The following is a 19132-nucleotide window of genomic DNA, read 5'->3' as shown; positions in this document are numbered from 1 at the left end:
GCAGGACACCTTGTGTATAGTAAGGGCCCTGCTTTGTGTTCTTGGGAGGGGATGTACTTTCCCGGGTTAGATGAACTGTCATTTTTATTATTTGTCAAAGTATATGTGCAAAGATGTAACATTTTAATGAATGTTTCAATCTGAAATAAAACCAGAAAGAACTTCATTGGATAAAATTGTTTTTGCAGCATGAAATCCAAGTTCACCTGCTTTGCACAATTCCGCTTTCTAGTGGTTGGGTCTCGAAGTGTCTCTGATGTAAAGGTTTTCTTAGTAAGCGAGCGTTGACATAGGTGAAATCCTCGCATGACGTCAGCCGTTGTCCTGCCATGCCCATGCGCATGCCCACCATCTTAGATTCTTTTTTCCGCTGTTGGATCAGAGGTGGCACGGGAGGCTCCTGTCCATGTGAGTGGACGGAGGACATGCCGGCGGGCGACACTCACTCACACTGTGGTGCACTGATAGTCTCCTCTGAGATGGGTGAGCGTGAGAGAACCTGCCCCATGAGAGGCAGCAGGAGGGCGGGGGCACGGGGGGCTCCTGTCCATGTGAGTGGACGGAGGACATGCCGGCGGGCGACACTCACTCACACTGAGGTGCACTGATAGTCTCCACTGAGATGGGTGAGCGTGAGAGAACCTGCCCCTAGAGAGGCAGAGTGAGGATGGGGGCATGGGGGGCTCCTGTCCATGTGAGTGGATGGAGGACATGCCGGCGGGCGACACTCACTCACACTGAGGTGCACTGATAGTCTCCTCTGAGATGGGCGAGCGTGAGAGAACCTGCCCCCTGAGAGGCAGCGCGAGGACGGCGGCACGGGGGGCTCCTGTCCATGTGAGTGGACGGAGGACATGCCGGTGGGCGACACTCACTCACACTGCGGTGCACTGATAGTCTCCTCTGAGATGGGCGAGCGTGAGAGAACCTGCCCCCTGAGAGGCAGCGCGAGGACGGCGGCACGGGGGGCTCCTGTCCATGTGAGTGGACGGAGGACATGCCGGTGGGCGACACTCACTCACACTGCGGTGCACTGATAGTCTCCTCTGAGATGGGTGAGCGTGAGAGAACCTGCCCCTTGAGAGGCAGCAGGAGGGCGGGGGCACGGGGGGCTCCTGTCCATGTGAGTGGACGGAGGACATGCCGGTGGGCGACACTCACTCACACTGCGGTGCACTGATAGTCTCCTCTGAGATGGGTGAGCGTGAGAGAACCTGCCCCCTGAGAGGCAGCGCGAGGACGGCGGCACGGGGGGCTCCTGTCCATGAGAGTGGACGGAAGACATGCCGGCGGGCGACACTGACTCACACTGAGGTGCACTGATAGTCTCCTCTGAGATGGGTGAGCGTGAGAGAACCTGCCCCTAGAGAGGCAGAGTGAGGATGGGGGCATGGGGGGCTCCTGTCCATGTGAGTGGACGGAGGACATGCCGGCGGGCGACACTCACTCACACTGAGGTGCACTGATAGTCTCCTCTGAGATGGGCGAGCGTGAGAGAACCTGCCCCATGAGAGGCAGCGCGAGGACGGCGGCACGGGGGCTCCTGTCCATGTGAGTGGACGGAGGACATGCCGGTGGGCGACACTCACTCACACTGAGGTGCACTGATAGTCTCCTCTGAGATGGGCGAGCGTGAGAGAACCTGCCCCTTGAGAGGCAGCGCGAGGACGGCGGCACGGGAGGCTCCTGTCCATGTGAGTGGACGGAGGACATGCCGGGTTGCACTCACTCACACTGAGGTGCACTGATAGTCTCCTCTGAGATGGATGAGCGTGAGAGAACCTGCCCCTAGAGAGGCAGAGTGAGAATGGGGGCACGGGGGGCTCCTGTCCATGTGAGTGAACGGAAGACATGCCGGCGGGCGACACTCACTCACACTGAGGTGTACTGATAGTCTCCTCTGAGATGGGTGAGCGTGAGAGAACCTGCCCCTTGAGAGGCAGCAGGAGGGCGGGGGCACGGGGGGCTCCTGTCCATGTGAGTGGACGGAGGACATGCCGGCGGGCGACACTCACTCACACTGAGGTGCACTGATAGTCTCCTCTGAGATGGGTGAGCGTGAGAGAACCTGCCCCCTGAGAGGCAGCGCGAGGACGGCGGCACGGGGGGCTCCTGTCCATGTGAGTGGACGGAGGACATGCCGGCGGGCGACACTCACTCACACTGAGGTGCACTGATAGTCTCCTCTGAGATGGGCGAGCGTGAGAGAACCTGCCCCCTGAGAGGCAGCGCGAGGACGGCGGCACGGGGGGCTCCTGTCCATGTGAGTGGACGGAGGACATGCCGGCAGGCGACACTCACTCACACTGAGGTGCACTGATAGTCTCCTCTGAGATGGGTGAGCGTGAGAGAACCTGCCCCCTGAGAGGCAGCGCGAGGACGGCGGCACGGGGGGCTCCTGTCCATGTGAGTGGACGGAGGACATGCCGGTGGGCGACACTCACTCACACTGCGGTGCACTGATAGTCTCCTCTGAGATGGGTGAGCATGAGAGAACCTGCCCCTTGAGAGGCAGCAGGAGGGCGGGGCACGGGGGGCTCCTGTCCATGTGAGTGGACGGAGGACATGCCGGCAGGCGACACTCACTCACACTGAGGTGTACTGATAGTCTCCTCTGAGATGGGTGAGCGTGAGAGAACCTGCCCCTTGAGAGGCAGCAGGAGGGCGGGGGCACGGGGGGCTCCTGTCCATGTGAGTGGACGGAGGACATGCCGGCGGGCGACACTGACTCACACTGAGGTGTACTGATAGTCTCCTCTGAGATGGGTGAGCGTGAGAGAACCTGCCCCTAGAGAGGCAGAGTGAGGATGGGGGCATGGGGGGCTCCTGTCCATGTGAGTGGATGGAGGACATGCCGGCGGGCGACACTCACTCACACTGAGGTGTACTGATAGTCTCCTCTGAGATGGGTGAGCGTGAGAGAACCTGCCCCCTGAGAGGCAGCATGAGGACGGGGGCACCGGGGGCACCGGAGGCTCCTGTCCATGTGAGTGGACGGAGGACATGCCTGGTTGCACTCACTCACACTGAGGTGTACTGATAGTCTCCTCTGAGATGGGTGAGCGTGAGAGAACCTGCCCCTTGAGAGGCAGCAGGAGGGCGGGGGCACGGGGGGCTCCTGTCCATGTGAGTGGACGGAGGACATGCCGGTGGGCGACACTCACTCACACTGCGGTGCACTGATAGTCTCCTCTGAGATGGGTGAGCGTGAGAGAACCTGCCCCTTGAGAGGCAGCAGGAGGGCGGGGCACGGGGGGCTCCTGTCCATGTGAGTGGACGGAGGACATGCCGGCAGGCGACACTCACTCACACTGAGGTGTACTGATAGTCTCCTCTGAGATGGGTGAGCGTGAGAGAACCTGCCCCCTGAGAGGCAGCGCGAGGACGGCGGCACGGGGGCTCCTGTCCATGTGAGTGGACGGAGGACATGCCGGCGGGCGACACTCACTCATACTGGAACAGCTATTGTTACCGGACAGCAGCTCAGTTCATGTGCTTGCTGTTACCAATTCATTGAGGTGTTTTTATTTTTGGCGCTCGTCGATGGGGCCAGGACATGCAAATGAGTTACTTAGAAAGATTACAGGGGGGGAGGGTGAGTAAGTGAAGTAGAGACCGCCAGCAATCAGATCGGTCTTGTCCCAAACAGGTTGTGCCTGCAACACTCAATCCACCCAGGAGATTTTGTGTGTTGGGGATGAGGAGCGGGGCTTGCTGCTGGGGTGTGTGCCGGGGAGAACTAGCCCCCAAAATACAACTTTTTAGTAGAAGTGTTCTGAGTCCAACCACTACACCGTGAAGAAAGGCAGAGCACGTGACTCTATTGAGTTGCAAAACTGTTGTTACCGGTAATGAATGTAAGTCCTCTTTCTACTTGCATCTTTGAGTGCTTTGAGTGCTTTGAGTGCCTCTGGCATGGAATAGTAGCTTTGTGCGTCCACTTCTTACGATGTTTCTGCTTCTTCAGTATTTGCATTCTGTTTCTTTTCTGGTCCGGTTTACCATCCTAGGTGCTGCAATCCTGGGGTCTCATGTATGAGGAATTGGGCAGCACCACGAGTTTTCCTTCTGCGCTGCCATTCGCCAATGGGAAAGTGCAGGAATGCACGCACTGGGGCAGATTTATGTTGCACTTGCGCCACTTTTGCGCCGCCGTTGCGTCACTTTTGTGACGCAGCAGCGGCGCAAATCCTGCGCCATGGTGCGGGGTATTTACAACGTGACGCATCTGGGAGATGCGTCACGTTGTAAAGCCCTGTGCCACATGTAGGCGTTCCAGGACAGGTGGGGGCGTTCCGGCGCAGGAATGCGCCAGTCGTCATAAATCTGCCCCACTGTATTTAGGAAATATGGTGCATTTCTGTTCTTTCCACCTACACTGGTGCAAAATTTGCTGCCTTGCGCCAACACAGGCACCCTCCACCATGGTGCAAGGACGCCTCCTTAGCTGGCAGGATTGTTTTTGTGCAGGAAGGTTCGCCTTCCTGCACGAAAACTATCCCACGAGGCATTTTCCTCATTCTATGTGTGCTTCAGAAATCCGTGCACATGGAAACAGGAAAAACGACGACACATACAAACATTTCTCCTCGTTACGCCTTCTCTGGGTAGGTGTAACTTTTTGGCGCTGCCTCAGGTTTAGGTGATGTTGTAAATCCTGGGGCAGCACCAAATTCCATGGGCTGTTGTGTGTGAAAATCCACTGCAACGCCGATGGGACGTCTCCGTGACGCAGAGTGAGCCACTGGTTTGTCTTACTTCATATCTATGAGGTCATGTGAAGCCGCGCCGGATGGCTTTGCGTCGCCTCATAGATATGATTGAGAGGCCGGCGCCACCGGAGCGTCAAACAAAGTGACTCTCCAGCGGCGGAGATAACTGAGGGTCCCAGTGTGTTAGCAATACAAGACTTGGGGGGATACCTCCGTTGGTACACTTGAGCTCGGCTCGCTCTCAGGCCCCCCTAACCGTACCTTCAGGGGGTGCGCTGCCATCTTCTTGGGGGCGCGTTGTGTTTGCGTATTCAAAGTGGCTCCAGCCTTTCCACAACCCGTGTATTTAACCCAAAAGTATCCGGTCTGTGCTTCAGCTGCACACGTCATTGCACGTCAGTGACGTATTGCAACTTGTGTAAGTTGTCCCTTTCTGGGGTTCACAACTCTTTCTGTGATGGAATGTTTGACTCGACCCTGTGTCATTTCAGGGCAGGAACAAAAGAGGGGAGACTCCCATTCAGGCTGGAGAGGCAGTCTCTCACTTTCTGAAACAAAAATATTATTTTATCTCCTGTGAGCTGCAAAGAAAACAACATTGTCAATACATTGTAGCAGTATTTTGGATTTATCCTGGGAAGGAACCCCAACTGCCCAGGTTGTCAGTCAGTCTTGTTATGTTACATGTTTTGTTTTCTGTAGCCCAGTTTTTCAAGCAGATTGGTCCAATAAAATGTTGCGTTACTTCTGCTGATTACAAATTAACATGTACTCCTTTCTGTTTCAGGCAAGAAAGGCAAAGGCAAGGAGTAACGCCGGGAGCCTGTGACGACGCCCCTCTCGCCCTCCGTCACCCCGTACCCCGCTGCCTGAAGTTACCCAGGATGTGCAGTCCCCCTTTCCTGTTCCTGCGCCCAGCCATACCACGCCACCTGTACACCCTACCCCTCCTCAAACTTCCAGCACACTCCTAGGCCCTTCCCCTGAGCCCAGTCCCTCTTACCACAGTGATTCCCTCACACTGTGCCCAGTGTCCTGTCCCCTCAGCACCCCTCGTCGCCACCCTGAGGTAGCTTGCTGAAGCGCCATTCTTGTGGAGGTAGGCATGAGCCTCTGCCACTGAACCATCCACTTGCCATCTCTGAATCCTGGCACTCGAGGCAGGGTGGGTAAGCTTCCTGACAATGGCACGTGCCCACTTCTCCGCATTTATAGAGTGATGAGGCTCTGTGTGTATGAAGGCTGGGACCACTGCCCCCCGTGCAGAAGGGTCTGAGGAGTGTGTGTATGGCACTGACCTGCCCCCACAGTGCGTACGTGGTCTGTGTCGCTATGACGTACATGGTCTGTGTCACTATGACATACATGGTCTGTGTTGCTACGACATACATGGTCTGTGTCCCTATGACATACGTGGTCTGTGCCGCTATGACGCTTCAGGCCTTGGCAGGTTCGGTCACTTTTGTATTAAATGTATAGACGTTCTCCATTCCCCAGAGCTGGGATTACAGCACTGCGTTTACACACGGGTGTGACATCATCAGCATCACCAACCATTGCAGAGGTGTGATTGGATGCCCTACTCTGGGTGCGAGTAGATTCTGCCTCTGATTAGTTACACCTTTCTTTCTCATCTGCCTTCCCATGACTTTAGTGTCTCTACCCCATGGCCTCTCATCACGGTGCCCGGCCCTTCCATCGCTGTCACTCCTCCACCATCCCTTCCCTGGCCATCGCTCCTGCTAGTTTGCCATCGCTCCCTTCTCCCCCTCGTCAGTCTCTCATGTCTCCCATCAGCGCTCCATGGCTAGTTCATCTGTGCTCTTTTACTTTTCCTGCTCTTCGTTTGATACTTTTTCCTATTTCATCAGATGTCCTGTCCAGTACCCCCCCGCCCCCCCCCCTCTGGCATTCCCACCCCCCTTCTTAATTCTGTGCGTTTCTTCTTCAACTCTCTCCTGTCCTCTTCTTTTCCTGCCCCCCCACTCCTGGTGATCCATCCCTTCTTATTCTTTCTTTGACTTTACCAACTTCTACTTAGCCTCTTCTCAAACTCCTTCTCTCCTGTCAGTCTGCTTTCCACGTCCAGCATCTTTCCCACTCCCACCGCTCTCAAACTTTCTCCTCCCCTTTCCCGCATGTTTCTAACCCTTGTAACTTCACCCTGCTTCTCTCTTTCAGCTGGGTGCTTCTCTCCTTTCTCCAAGTTTCTTGCACTTGTTCCTTCACCCTGCTTCTCTCTTTCAGCTGGGTGCTTCTCTCCTTTCTCCAAGTTTCTTGCACTTGTTCCTTCACCCTGCTTCTCTCTTTCAGCTGGGTGCTTCTCTCCTTTCTCCAAGTTTCTTGCACTTGTTCCTTCACCCTGCTTCTCACTTTCAGCTGGGTGCTTCTCTCCTTTCTCCAAGTTCCTTGCACTTGTTCCTTCACCCTGCTTCTCACTTTCAGCTGGGTGCTTCTCTCCTTTCTCCAAGTTTCTTGCACTTGTTCCTTCACCCTGCTTCTCTCTTTCAGCTGGGTGCTTCTCTCCTTTCTCCAAGTTTCTTGCACTTGTTCCTTCACCCTGCTTCCCTCTTTCAGCTGGGTGCTTCTCTCCTTTCTCCAAGTTTCTTGCACTTGTTCCTTCACCCTGCTTCTCTCTTTCAGCTGGGTGCTCTTCTCCTTTCTCCAAGTTTCTTGCACTTGTTCCTTCACCCTGCTTCCCTCTTTCAGCAAGGCACCTTTCTCTACTTCAGTCCATATTTCCCCCTTTTGATTTGGTGTCGCTGCTTCTTTTCCCTCAAGTCTCTCACCCTGATGTCTTTCTGTCCTTCTGTCCTACCTTACCTGTCACTTTCCCTGCTTCACTCTTTTCAAACCAACCCCCTTTTACCTTCACTGCCGCCTCTCTCACATTTGTACATTCAGTGCACCCATCACCCCTTGTGTGATATTTCCTCTACTGACACCAAACTGACCTTTTTAAAATGTGTCTTTTCCAATAAAATTCTGTAAAAAATACCCTTTCTATAGCGTCCGTGTGTTGGAATCTGTTTGTTCTGGTTCTCAAACCTTCTCACTCTGTTGTTCAAACCCAGACATTGACTTAAGTTCTCTCACACACAATGACGTAAACACATTTTAGCTTTATTGTTTCTTTCAGTGGTTTACACAAGAATCATTTAAAAATACTAGGCATTCTGAGGAATGCATTGCCATGTGTCTTTCAGGCCTGGGGGAGGTGCTTGTATTTTTGGTGGGGGTTGCGCTATAGGCGACACCGGCGGTGGAGGTGAGGGTCACAATTATCAGTCCATACTTTTGTTAGTTCCTGGACATATTATGTACGTGTATGTATATATGTAACTTTATTTCATAATAGCTACTTAGAGGATGCCTCCTGCTAAACAGAGAAACTGAATGCAATGTATAAAGGCCCCACCTGTTTCACAGGAAGGCTATGGGTGGTTATATAGAAAACTGTTGGCCTTTTTGTCAGGTGGTGAATTCCCCTGTCCCTGATGTCTGCGGGCCGTCACTACTCCTAGGCCCTGATTTATGGGAATCTTATGTAGGGCAGCAGAGCAAATAACCTTACTGTGCTGCCTTACGCCAAAGTGAAAGGGCACAAATGCACCATATTTGGCGAGTTCCTATTCTTTCTCCCTTCACTGGTGCCATTTTGGCTGCTTGGTGCCAATGCAGGCCCCCTTGCACAATGGTGCACGGGTTCCTGTGTTGACGGCAGGATTGTTTCTGTGCAGGAAGACACACCTTCTTGCACAAAAACAATCCCAAGAGGAGTTTTCCTCTTTCTTAGGGATGAAAAATGTAGCACACGGGAAAAGAGGAAAAAACGAGGAGAAATATATATATTTTTCCTCATTACGCCTCACCTGGGGAGGCGTAAGGATTTGGCACTTCCCCGGGTTTATATGATCTTGTAAATCTGGGAAGGCGTCAAAATCCATGAGTGTTGCTTGGGAACACCATCCGCAATGTCCGCGGAGCACCTCCCGGGACTGAGTAAGTCAATGCAGTGATAAGCGCTGCCTCGCCTTACTCCATATCTACGAGGCCACGCAACGCCAGGCGGGGTGACTTTGCGTCGCCTCATTGATGCGATTTTGTAATCTGCACCACCGGAGAGCCACAAAAAGTGACCCTGCAGCCGCAAAGGGGGCTCGCAAATAAGCCCCCTAGTTCACAAGTGAAGAACACGGCAAGGGGTGTGCTTGGACACATTTGGGGGTGTCTGTGAGATGCGAACAGGGCTTAGAACCACCTCTGAACTGGTCACAGCATCATCGGCCTAGTGTGTGAAAGCAAAGTCCAATTCCATCCATAGAAAGGCAGCAGCCTGCAAAGACACAGATGTCAACAACTCGCCTAGTGCTGTGCACGCGAGAATGCCCAGGGCGAAGCTTAACCAGACACAATAACCTTGGCCTCAACATCTGAAGATGCCGGCCACACGGTGGGGCGTTGTCTGCCCAGGGCCATCGTTAGCAGAGGTGACGTTGACTTCGAAAATAAAAATCTTCATTTATTCATCGTTTTTCAGATCCAACCAGTAAATGGCAGAATTCTGCACAACATATGAATGTAGAAAGTTTCGAAAGTATTGTTCCAGGTCAATACGTTTCTGTTCGTTGTCTGTTATTATGTTGTGTTTATATATCATGTGCAGATGTTTTAGAGGACAGAGCACCTCAGAATGGTAAAACACAGAAATCCAATTTCAGACGTTTGGTGTCATTTCTTAGCTCGAGACAGCATTGGCTAAAAACAGGGAACAAGGCAGAGGGCTCCCTAAAGGGAACATGGCAGAGGGGTCCCTAAAGGGAACATGACAGAGGGGTCCCTAAAGGGAACATGGCAGAGGGGTCCCTAAAGGGGCCCTCGCACAAGCTGAACTGCACCTGATAATCATTTTACCGGGTCTGAGAAAACATGCCCACAAAATGGACTCTACTGGGCGGATTGCTGAAAAGAGGGCCAGCCTTCACCCCCACCTTCTCACTCACTCACTCTTGGGGTCAGGTGTGTACAGAGAAGGAATCTGGGGGACATATTTACAAGCCTCTTGCGCTGCCGGTGCATCACTTTTAATATGGGAGAAAGGTAGTTTCCGAGTGAATGCCTTCTGAGAGCTGGGTCGTCCGGATGTATCGTGTTTGTTATGTGTTTTTTTATGAGTTCCTCCCAAAGATATTGTTTTCTAAATTTAGGAGGGAAAAATACCAGAATGCAGGCGGGGTGGGCTAAGAAGCTGGAGTGACTTGGCTAAAGGTGTAAAACATACCTGAGCCGCTCCCTAAACTTTTGGTCCATCTAAGTAACGTGTGTTTTTCACTTCACAAGCCTTGGTCGCCAAGTTGCCCCGACAAGCAGGTATATGTCCGCTTTCGGTGTGCATGTGTCTCTGGATGAGTTGGTGACAGTGTGATGGCGTAACAGCTAGCTGCTGTCACTAGCCGGACTTTACTGTAGCACACCGTGTTCTCCTATTTGTTCTGCACACAGAGGGGAGCCAGCAGGGGGCGGTATGATATATATCTAGCTACACTGAACGCTGCATGCTGAGGGCTGCTATAGTAAACATGACAAGGGAAGCAAGGAAACCTATACAGAGCTGTGGGTTCAAGGAGCAGTTGGTACTGCACAGGCTGCCTTAAGGGCCCTGGGATGGGTGATAACCACAGCACAGCAGTAGGCCAGCCTCGGGACACAGCGAAGCACCTGGCTCAACCGGGGCTTTGTGGCACGGCTTGGCTGTGGGTGAGTTGTGCTGGGCCACGGCATACTGCCTGTGCTGGGAGAGGGCGCACCAGGGTTGTTGGCCTGGAGTATGTAAGGACACCGACACAGCACGACTTCTTTAATGTGGCATCAGCACAAAGCCCGGTGCACTGCACGTGCATACATGTGTGCGTGCATGTATGCACGTGTGCATGGTCAAACGTAGTCTCCAAGGCCTGAGGCAGCACTACAGCACCAGGCCTGGTGTGTGAGGCCAGTGGCACAGCACAAAGCCTGGTGTGTGAGGCCAGTGGCACAGCACCAGGCCTGGTGTGTGAGGCCAGCGGCACAGCACAAAGCCTGTCTGAGTCCCCTCTGCATCCCACCTCTAGGCGCTCAGCCGGGCATGAACGCTGAAGCACAGCGCTTCACTCATCCTTCATAGGGACCCATTTGAAGTGGGTCTGGCTGGAATATCCATCTCTTAGAACTTGCTGGTGACCCCTCTTACTCAAGGGCACCCTCCGAGCTCTTGTTGACCTATGGTGACAGTTACACACTGGAGACTTCATCGTCTTGATGAAGTTTAACTTCCCAAAGCAAGGATGTACATCTCTCACACATTCAGCCCCCTGAGATGAGTTCTTTCTAACTTCACATTGCCAGCAGTATCCCCTCAGTGGGTGGTCAGCCAGGCAGAGTTCCTGAATGGCAGGCTGCAATAAGCATCCCTCACTCGTTGTTTGGCACTTTAATTGAAGCACTGAGGGCACCTGTGCCAAGGAAGGCACTGTCCTGCTGCACGGTGGCATGAGTGGGAATGTTCATCGATGCTCAGGGGTCATGAGGTGAAGGGACTGGCAGCATTTTAACAGTATTTAGAATGTGGCGTTGGTGCCTTCTTCCAAAGGGTGCATGTGAAATGTCTGCAGATCTTCTGAGAAGATGATCGGTGAACCAGTTGACATCTTCTTTTGACAGTCCGTGGGGCCAGGCGAAGGCCATCTGTTGCATGCAAGACCACAGGGTGGTCAGGAGGACAGAGGGTGGGGTGCAGAACACATGGCCTGGTCACTTGATCTGTTCCTGGCTCATGTCCTGATTGTTGGATCCCAAACTTTGAAAGCTGGGGGCGAAGGGAAGACTAAGACACCTCAAGAGAAGGTCTTTTAGGGTTCTAGGCCCAGGAGCATATTGGGGATCTTGAGGTGGGCCTCTTCCAGGGGGGAGGCACATGCGCGTAAGGGTGCGAATCCTTGCACTAGACCTGCAGCCATCTTCTCTCAATGAGCAAGTCATGTAGCGGCTACTACCAAGGAGGAGGTCTCGCCGGCACCTTAGGTGCTCACCCTACACTCAGGGGGTAGAATTAGAACTGCGCATTACCAAACTCTACTGTGCGGAAGTCTTTACTGCCAGACAATAAAGGGTTAATCCTTACTAGTCTCTTCCATGGACTCCAGAACTCATTGACAAAGCATCTGCAGGCACATGGAGAACTCAATCCCTCCATCTCACTGTCCTCACCCTTCAAGCCGAACTGAAAACTTGGTAGTCACAAAGGGGTTCAGCACTTGGCGATGCGAACCTCCTTGGCCTATCTGGCTGTGCGAACGTTCCTGTAGTGGCACATGAGCAGATGTTTGAAGGTCTTCTTGAACGTGGCGTTGCAGAGGGCGTAGCAGGCCGGGTTGACGGTGCTGTTGACGTAACAGAGCCAGTAGCCGAGGGACCACACCGTTTCTGGCACGCAGGTCTGGCAGAAGGTGTTGATCAGGACCATGACATTGTACGGCGTCCAGGTGATGATGAAGGCCAGCAGGATGGCGAAGATGGTCCGGGTCACCTTCTTCTCCCTGGCGGCTATCTGGCGCTTCTTCCGCACCTGGTTGCGGGCAATGCTGGCAAACTTGCGGGCCACATTGCCTGGGCCAGTGTTTGGAAGTGCGTTGGGTCCTGTGGCATCTGCTGGCACAATCTCGATGGCGGTGACGCACTCACTGCCTGTTTGCTTGGTAACTATCTTAATCTTGGACCACTTGGATGCTGGATTCAGGCGCGGGTGCGTCGGGCTCTGCTTGGGTGGCGGCAGCTGGCTGTCCTCCAGGGTCTTCTCCTTGGTGTTGTGTGTGATGCTGACTGTGCTGGACTCGTTGGAAGTCTCCTTCTCCTCGGTCTGTCCCGCAGCCTCCTCCTCGGCCAAGGGCTTCTCCTCCACGTTGCCATTCCCTACCTCCTCTGGGACATCTGCGGCCCTCTTCGGAGAGTTGTGGTTGTTCTTTTTGCCCAAAGAGGTCTTGAGGAAAGAGAAAGGCTTGGACTTCTTTGAAGATTTCATCTCTGGGTGGTTCCTTCTGACCCGGCTCTTGCTGGCCAGAGAGATGTGAATGTACAACACAGTCATGATGACCACGGGCAGGTAAAAGGCGGCGATGGCCGTGCCAAACGTCACGGCTGGGTTGGAGAGAAACTGAATGTAGCAAGTGCCATCAGGCACTGTCCTCTTGCCAACAATGAACTGCCAGAAGAGTATGGCGGGTGCCCAGAGCACAAAGGACAGTATCCAGGCTGCGGCTATCATCAGCCCCGCCATCTTGGTTGTCCGCCTTGCTGGGTAGGTCAGCGGTTTGGTGACACAAAAGTAGCGGTCAAAGCTTATGATAAGAAGGTTCATGACAGATGCATTGCTGACCACATAGTCCAGGGCCAGCCAGAGGTCGCAGACCACGGGTCCCAGCGGCCAATACCCCTTGATGATATAGACAGAGTACAGGTTCATTGAAAAGACTCCGATGATGAGGTCTGCGCAGGCCAAGCTGAACAGGAAGTAGTTGTTGACGGTTTGGAGCTGCCTGTTGACCTTGATGGACAGCATGACCAGGATGTTGCCCACCACAGTGACCAGGCTGAGAGAGCCCGTGATGGTGGCAATGAAGACGAGCTCCAGAGTCTTGTACTGGTCCGAAGGCTCCTGGACGGACACCTCGGTTGCATTCTTGACACCGGTGATGTTGTCTTCGGTCTGGTTCTCCATCTTCGCCTGCCAGTGCTGAGCCGAGATGTTCTGCAGCGGATCTGTGGAGAAAGACAGAGAGGGTCAGTGTCTGAGCCCATAAAAATATCAGTTTTATCTCTGTCACATTCTGTAAGTTAGTGATTGGTTGCCTGTGTAACTTTCTGTCGCACCAAGTACATTCTGTATGTTTTTGCAATCTGCATGAGTCACATTCAGTAGCTGCAAAAATCTGCATTGGTTGCAAGTGTGCAGTTGGCATAGGTCACATTATGCAATAGTCACAGTTTGCGTGGCATAACCGGTATTGGACACACCCTTCATTGGTCACAATCTGCATGGGTCACATTCTATTTCACTGCAATGTGCATCTTGTGCAGTTGGCATAGGTCACATTATGCATTGGTCATAGTTTGCCTTTGTCACATTCTGTATCAGACACAATCTGCATCGGTCACAATCTGCATAGGTCACATTCTATTACATCTGTCACAATCTGCAACTTTTGCAGCCTGCATGGGTCACTTTCTTTATCAACCACATTCACATCGGTCACAATCTGCATAGGTCACATTCTATTACATCTGTCACAATCTTCATCTTTTGCAGCCAGCATGGGTCACTTTCTCTATCAACCACATTCTACATTGGTCACAATCTGCATGCACCACATACTGCAAGGATTACATTCTGCTTTGGTTGCAATTTCCATTCTTCACAATTGTATGTGTCACATTGTCATTCAGCATCGGTCAAAATCTGCATGGGACACATTCTGCATGGACCACATTAGGTCTCACCTATAATCTGCATTTGATATAATCTGCATCAGACACATTTTGTATCAGGCACCGTCTGCATCAGTCGCAATCTGCCTGGGGCACATTCTGCAAGGAATACATTCTGCTTCAGTTGCAGTCTCCTTATTTCGCAGAATGCATCGGTCACATTCTGAATCAGACCTATTCGGCATCTGTTGCTATCTGCATGGGTCACTTTCTGCAAGGAGTATATTCTGCTTTGACTGCAATCTCAATCGTTCACAGTTTGCTCGGGTCACTTTCTGCATCAGCCACATGCTGCATCTGTCAAAATCTGCATCTTTCACAGATTGCATGGGTCACATTCTGAATCAGACACATTCTGCATCTGTTGAAGTCTGACTCTTTCATGGTTTGCATGGGTCACATTCTGAATCAGACACATTCTGCATCTGTCGCAATCTGCATCTTTCACGGTTTGCATGGGTCACATTCTGAATCAGACACATTCTACATCGGTCACAATCTGCGTCTTTCACGGTTTGCATTGGTCACATTCCCAATCAGAAACATTCTGCATCTGACGCAATCTGCATCTTTCACGGTTTGCATGGGTCACATTCTGAAACAGACACATTCTACATCGGTCACAATCTGCGTCTTTCATGGTTTGCATCGGTCACATTCCCAATCAGAAACATTCTGCATCAGACGCAATCTGCATGGGTCACATTCTGCAAGGAATACTTTCTGCTTCTGTTACAATCTCAACTTTTCGCAGTTTGTGTGGGTCACATTCTGAAGCAGACATATTCTGCATCTATAACGATCTGCATCCTTCACAGTTTGCATGGGTCGCATTCAGAATCGGAGAAGAGAAAGCGATTCCCTTAACTTGTCAGTTTAGAGTTTAGTGGATACTTGTAATTTCATAGAGAGATTGAATACTGAATCAATGGTTCTATGTTATTACAACACTTTATTAAAAGTTATATATATATATACATTGTATTTAGTCATTAACCAAACACATACAATAAAATACAATCACATAAAAAAATTAATCACAATATAAAAAACAATCGTTCACGGAAATATGCATTTCATATTCAACAACAATGTAAGTGTATAATACATCACAATTATGACCAACCTTATAGAGACAGACATATACGTAAGACAAAAAGAGAGTTACTATTCTTTACGGATACACATCCAATTTGAACTTCAAAACATAGTTCCTTGATACACAGATATAATCAGTATTCAGTTTCTCTATGTTGGTCCTTGGATTGTGCCTTTCAAAAGCGTCGACGCGTTTCGATGGCCTTAGATTATTCGTACCATCTTTATCAAGACACCAATTTGTCTATCTCTTGACTTCGGTCCTCTATTTATTATTGAATCAGGATCTGATTATATTTTTTCGTTTGATAGCTGTTCAATTCTTCAGCATTAGGAGAGCCGATGACCTGTCTTTGGCTATTTCTGACCCTCGCCTATTTTTTATCTTAGATTCTTCTTGTTCTTAATCTTATTTGTCTCTCTCATATGAATGGAGGGATTCAAAAGTCTGCGCACTCTGAGGTATTCGTTGCTTCCTATGGGTCAGGCGGATCTATGTTATAAAGACTCCTAGACCAAACGATGGGTGTGGAATTTAAAAGTTAAACCTTTTTTCCTTTTTTTTCCAATTTGCGACATCCGGGAAGGAAAGGCTCCGTACCCTGAGAGGCTTGCGTTCCTCTTACGCTGAAGAAATTTTAACCCGACGATCGCTCTCGGAAATAGAATACATCCATTTTGAGATCCGCCCGAATAAGTAAGAGGAACGCAAGCCTCTCAGGGTACGGAGCCTTTCCTTCCCGGATGTCGCAAATTGGAAAAAAAAGGAAAAAAGGTTTAACTTTTAAATTCCACACCCATCGTTTGGTCTAGGAGTCTTTATAACATAGATCCGCCTGACCCATAGGAAGCAACGAATACCTCAGAGTGCGCGGACTTTTGAATCCCTCCATTCATATGAGAGAGACAAATAAGATTAAGAACAAGAAGAATCTAAGATAAAAAATAGGCGAGGGTCAGAAATAGCCAAAGACAGGTCATCGGCTCTCCTAATGCTGAAGAATTGAACAGCTATCAAACGAAAAAATATAATCAGATCCTGATTCAATAATAAATAGAGGACCGAAGTCAAGAGATAGACAAATTGGTGTCTTGATAAAGATGGTACGAATAATCTAAGGCCATCGAAACGCGTCGACGCTTTTGAAAGGCACAATCCAAGGACCAACATAGAGAAACTGAATACTGATTATATCTGTGTATCAAGGAACTATGTTTTGAAGTTCAAATTGGATGTGTATCCGTAAAGAATAGTAACTCTCTTTTTGTCTTACGTATATGTCTGTCTCTATAAGGTTGGTCATAATTGTGATGTATTATACACTTACATTGTTGTTGAATATGAAATGCATATTTCCGTGAACGATTGTTTTTTATATTGTGATTAATTTTTTTATGTGATTGTATTTTATTGTATGTGTTTGGTTAATGACTAAATACAATGTATATATATATATATAACTTTTAATAAAGTGTTGTAATAACATAGAACCATTGATTCAGTATTCAATCTCTCTATGAAATTACAAGTATCCACTAAACTCTAAACTGACAAGTTAAGGGAATCGCTTTCTCTTCTCTGGTTACAAGAACCTCATTTCCCTTGACATTTTAAGGGGTCCCTCTTATTTTTCCCTTGTTCTCGCATTCAGAATCGAACATATTCTGCATCTGTTGCAATCTGCATCTTTCACAGTTTGCATGGGTCACATTCTGAATCAGACACATTCTGCATCTGTTGCAATCTGCATCTTTCACAGTTTGCATGAGTCACATTCTGAATCAGATACATTCTGCATCTGTCGCAATCGGCATCGGACACATTCTGCAAGGAGTACGTTCTGCTTCAGTTACCATCTCAATCTTTCACAGTTTGCATGGGGTTCTGAATCAGACACATTCTGCATCTATCACAATCTGAATCTGTCGCAGTTTGCATGGGTCGCATAATGAATCAGACAAATTCTGCATCTATCACAATCTGCATCTGTCGCAGTTTGCGTGGGTCACATTCTGAATCAGACACATTTTACATCTGTCACAATCTGCATATTTCACACTTTGCATGGGTCGCATTCTGAATGAGACACATTCTGCATCTGTTGCAATCTGCATCTGTTGCACTCTGCATGGGTCACGTTCTGAATCAGACACATTCTGCATCTGTTGCAGTCTGAATCTTTCACGGTTTGCATGGGTCACATTCTGAATCAGGCATATTATGCATCCGTTGCAATCTGCATCTGTTGCACTCTGCATGGGTCACATTTTGAATCAGACACATTCATCATCTGTCGCAATCTGCATGGGTCACCTTCTGCAAGGAATACTTTCTGCTTCCGTTACAATCTCAACCTTTCACAGTTTGCGTGGGTCATGTTCTGAATCAGACACATTATGCATCTGTTGCAATCTGCATAGGTCACCTTCTGCAAGGAATACTTTCTGCTTCCGTTACAATCTCAACCTTTCGCAATCTGCATGGGTCACATTCTGCAAGGAGTATGTTCTGCTTCTGTTGCATTCACTGCAATCAGTCATTATCGGCATTTGTCACATTCTGAATCAGAAACATTTTGCATCTGTCGCAATCTGCATCTGTTGCACTCTGCATGGTTCACGTTCTGAATCAGACACATTCTGCATCTGTCGCAGTCTGCATGGGTCACATTCTGCAAGGAATACTTTCTGCTTCAGTTACAATCTCAATCTTTCACACTTTGCATGGGTTGCATTCTGAATCAGACACATTCTGTATCTATCACGATCTGCATCTTTCACTCTGTGCATGGGTCGCATTCTGAATCAGACACATTCTGGATCTATCACGATCTGCATCTTTCACACGGCATGGGTCGCATTCTGAATCAGACACATTCTGTATCTATCATGATCTGCATCTTTCACACTTTGCATGGGTCGAATTCTGAATCAGACACATTTTGCATCTGTCACAATCTGCATCTTTCACACTGTGCATGGGTCGCATTCTGAATCAGACACATTCTGTATCTATCACGATCTGCATCTTTCACACTTTGCATGGGTTGCATTCTGAATCAGACACATTCTGTATCTATCATGATCTGCATCGTTCACACTTTGCATGGGTTGCATTCTGAATCAGACACATTCTGTATATCACGATCTGCATCTTTCACACTTTGCATGGGTTGCATTCTGAATCAGACACATTCTGTATCTATCATGATCTGCATCTTTCACACTTTGCATGGGTCGCATTCTGAATCAGACACATTGTGCATCTGTCACAATCTGCATCTTTCACACTGTGCATGGGTCGCATTCTGAATCAGACACATTCTGTATCTATCACGATCTGCATCTTTCACACTTTGCATGGGTCGCATTCTGAATCAGACACATTTTGCATCTGTCTCAATCTGCATCTTTCACACTGTGCATGGGTCGCATTCTGAATCAGACACATTCTGTATCTATCACGATCTACATCTTTCACACTTTGCATGGGTCGCATTCTGAATCAGACATATTTTGCATCTGTCACAATCTGCATCTTTCACACTTTACATGGGTCGCATTCTGAATCAGACATATTCTACATCTGTCGCAATTGCATGGGTCACATTCTGCAAGGAGCATGTTCTGCTTCGGTCGCATTCACTGCAATCAGCCATTATCGGCATGTGTCACATTCTGTATCAGACACTTTATGCATATGTCGCATTCTACACAGGTCACATTCTGGTTCACTTGCAGTCTGCATCTGTCGCAGTTTGTGTGGGTCAATGACACACATTTCGTGAAATAGCTCTACAGCA

The 19132-nt window shown here is 49.7% G+C and overlaps 2 protein-coding genes across 3 annotated transcripts in view; one reads left to right on the top strand and one right to left on the bottom strand.

Annotated features, from left to right (window-relative positions):
- The window catches only part of MDK (midkine), a 135590-nt gene extending 127881 nt beyond the window's left edge, over nucleotides 1-7709 (top strand). Inside the window, exon 5 of the mRNA XM_085646683.1 lies at nucleotides 5500-7709. Within this exon, the coding sequence (XP_085502809.1) occupies nucleotides 5500-5525 (26 nt within the window). The 3' untranslated portion in view covers nucleotides 5526-7709. The remainder of the gene's footprint in view (nucleotides 1-5499) is intronic.
- Nucleotides 7710-7814: 105 nt separating this feature from the next.
- CHRM4 (cholinergic receptor muscarinic 4) overlaps nucleotides 7815-19132 on the bottom strand; it is a 581454-nt gene continuing 570136 nt past the window's right edge. For both annotated transcript variants that reach the window (XM_085646682.1, XM_085646681.1), the window contains one exon: nucleotides 7815-13505. In XM_085646682.1, coding sequence (XP_085502808.1) covers nucleotides 12028-13464 — 1437 coding nt within the window. In that variant the 5' untranslated portion in view covers nucleotides 13465-13505 and the 3' untranslated portion in view covers nucleotides 7815-12027. The remainder of the gene's footprint in view (nucleotides 13506-19132) is intronic.

This window comes from Triturus cristatus, chromosome 3_1, assembly GCF_964204655.1.
Source record: "Triturus cristatus chromosome 3_1, aTriCri1.1, whole genome shotgun sequence".
Classification (NCBI taxonomy): domain Eukaryota; kingdom Metazoa; phylum Chordata; class Amphibia; order Caudata; family Salamandridae; genus Triturus; species Triturus cristatus.
This window is presented reverse-complemented; position numbering and strand designations above follow the sequence as displayed.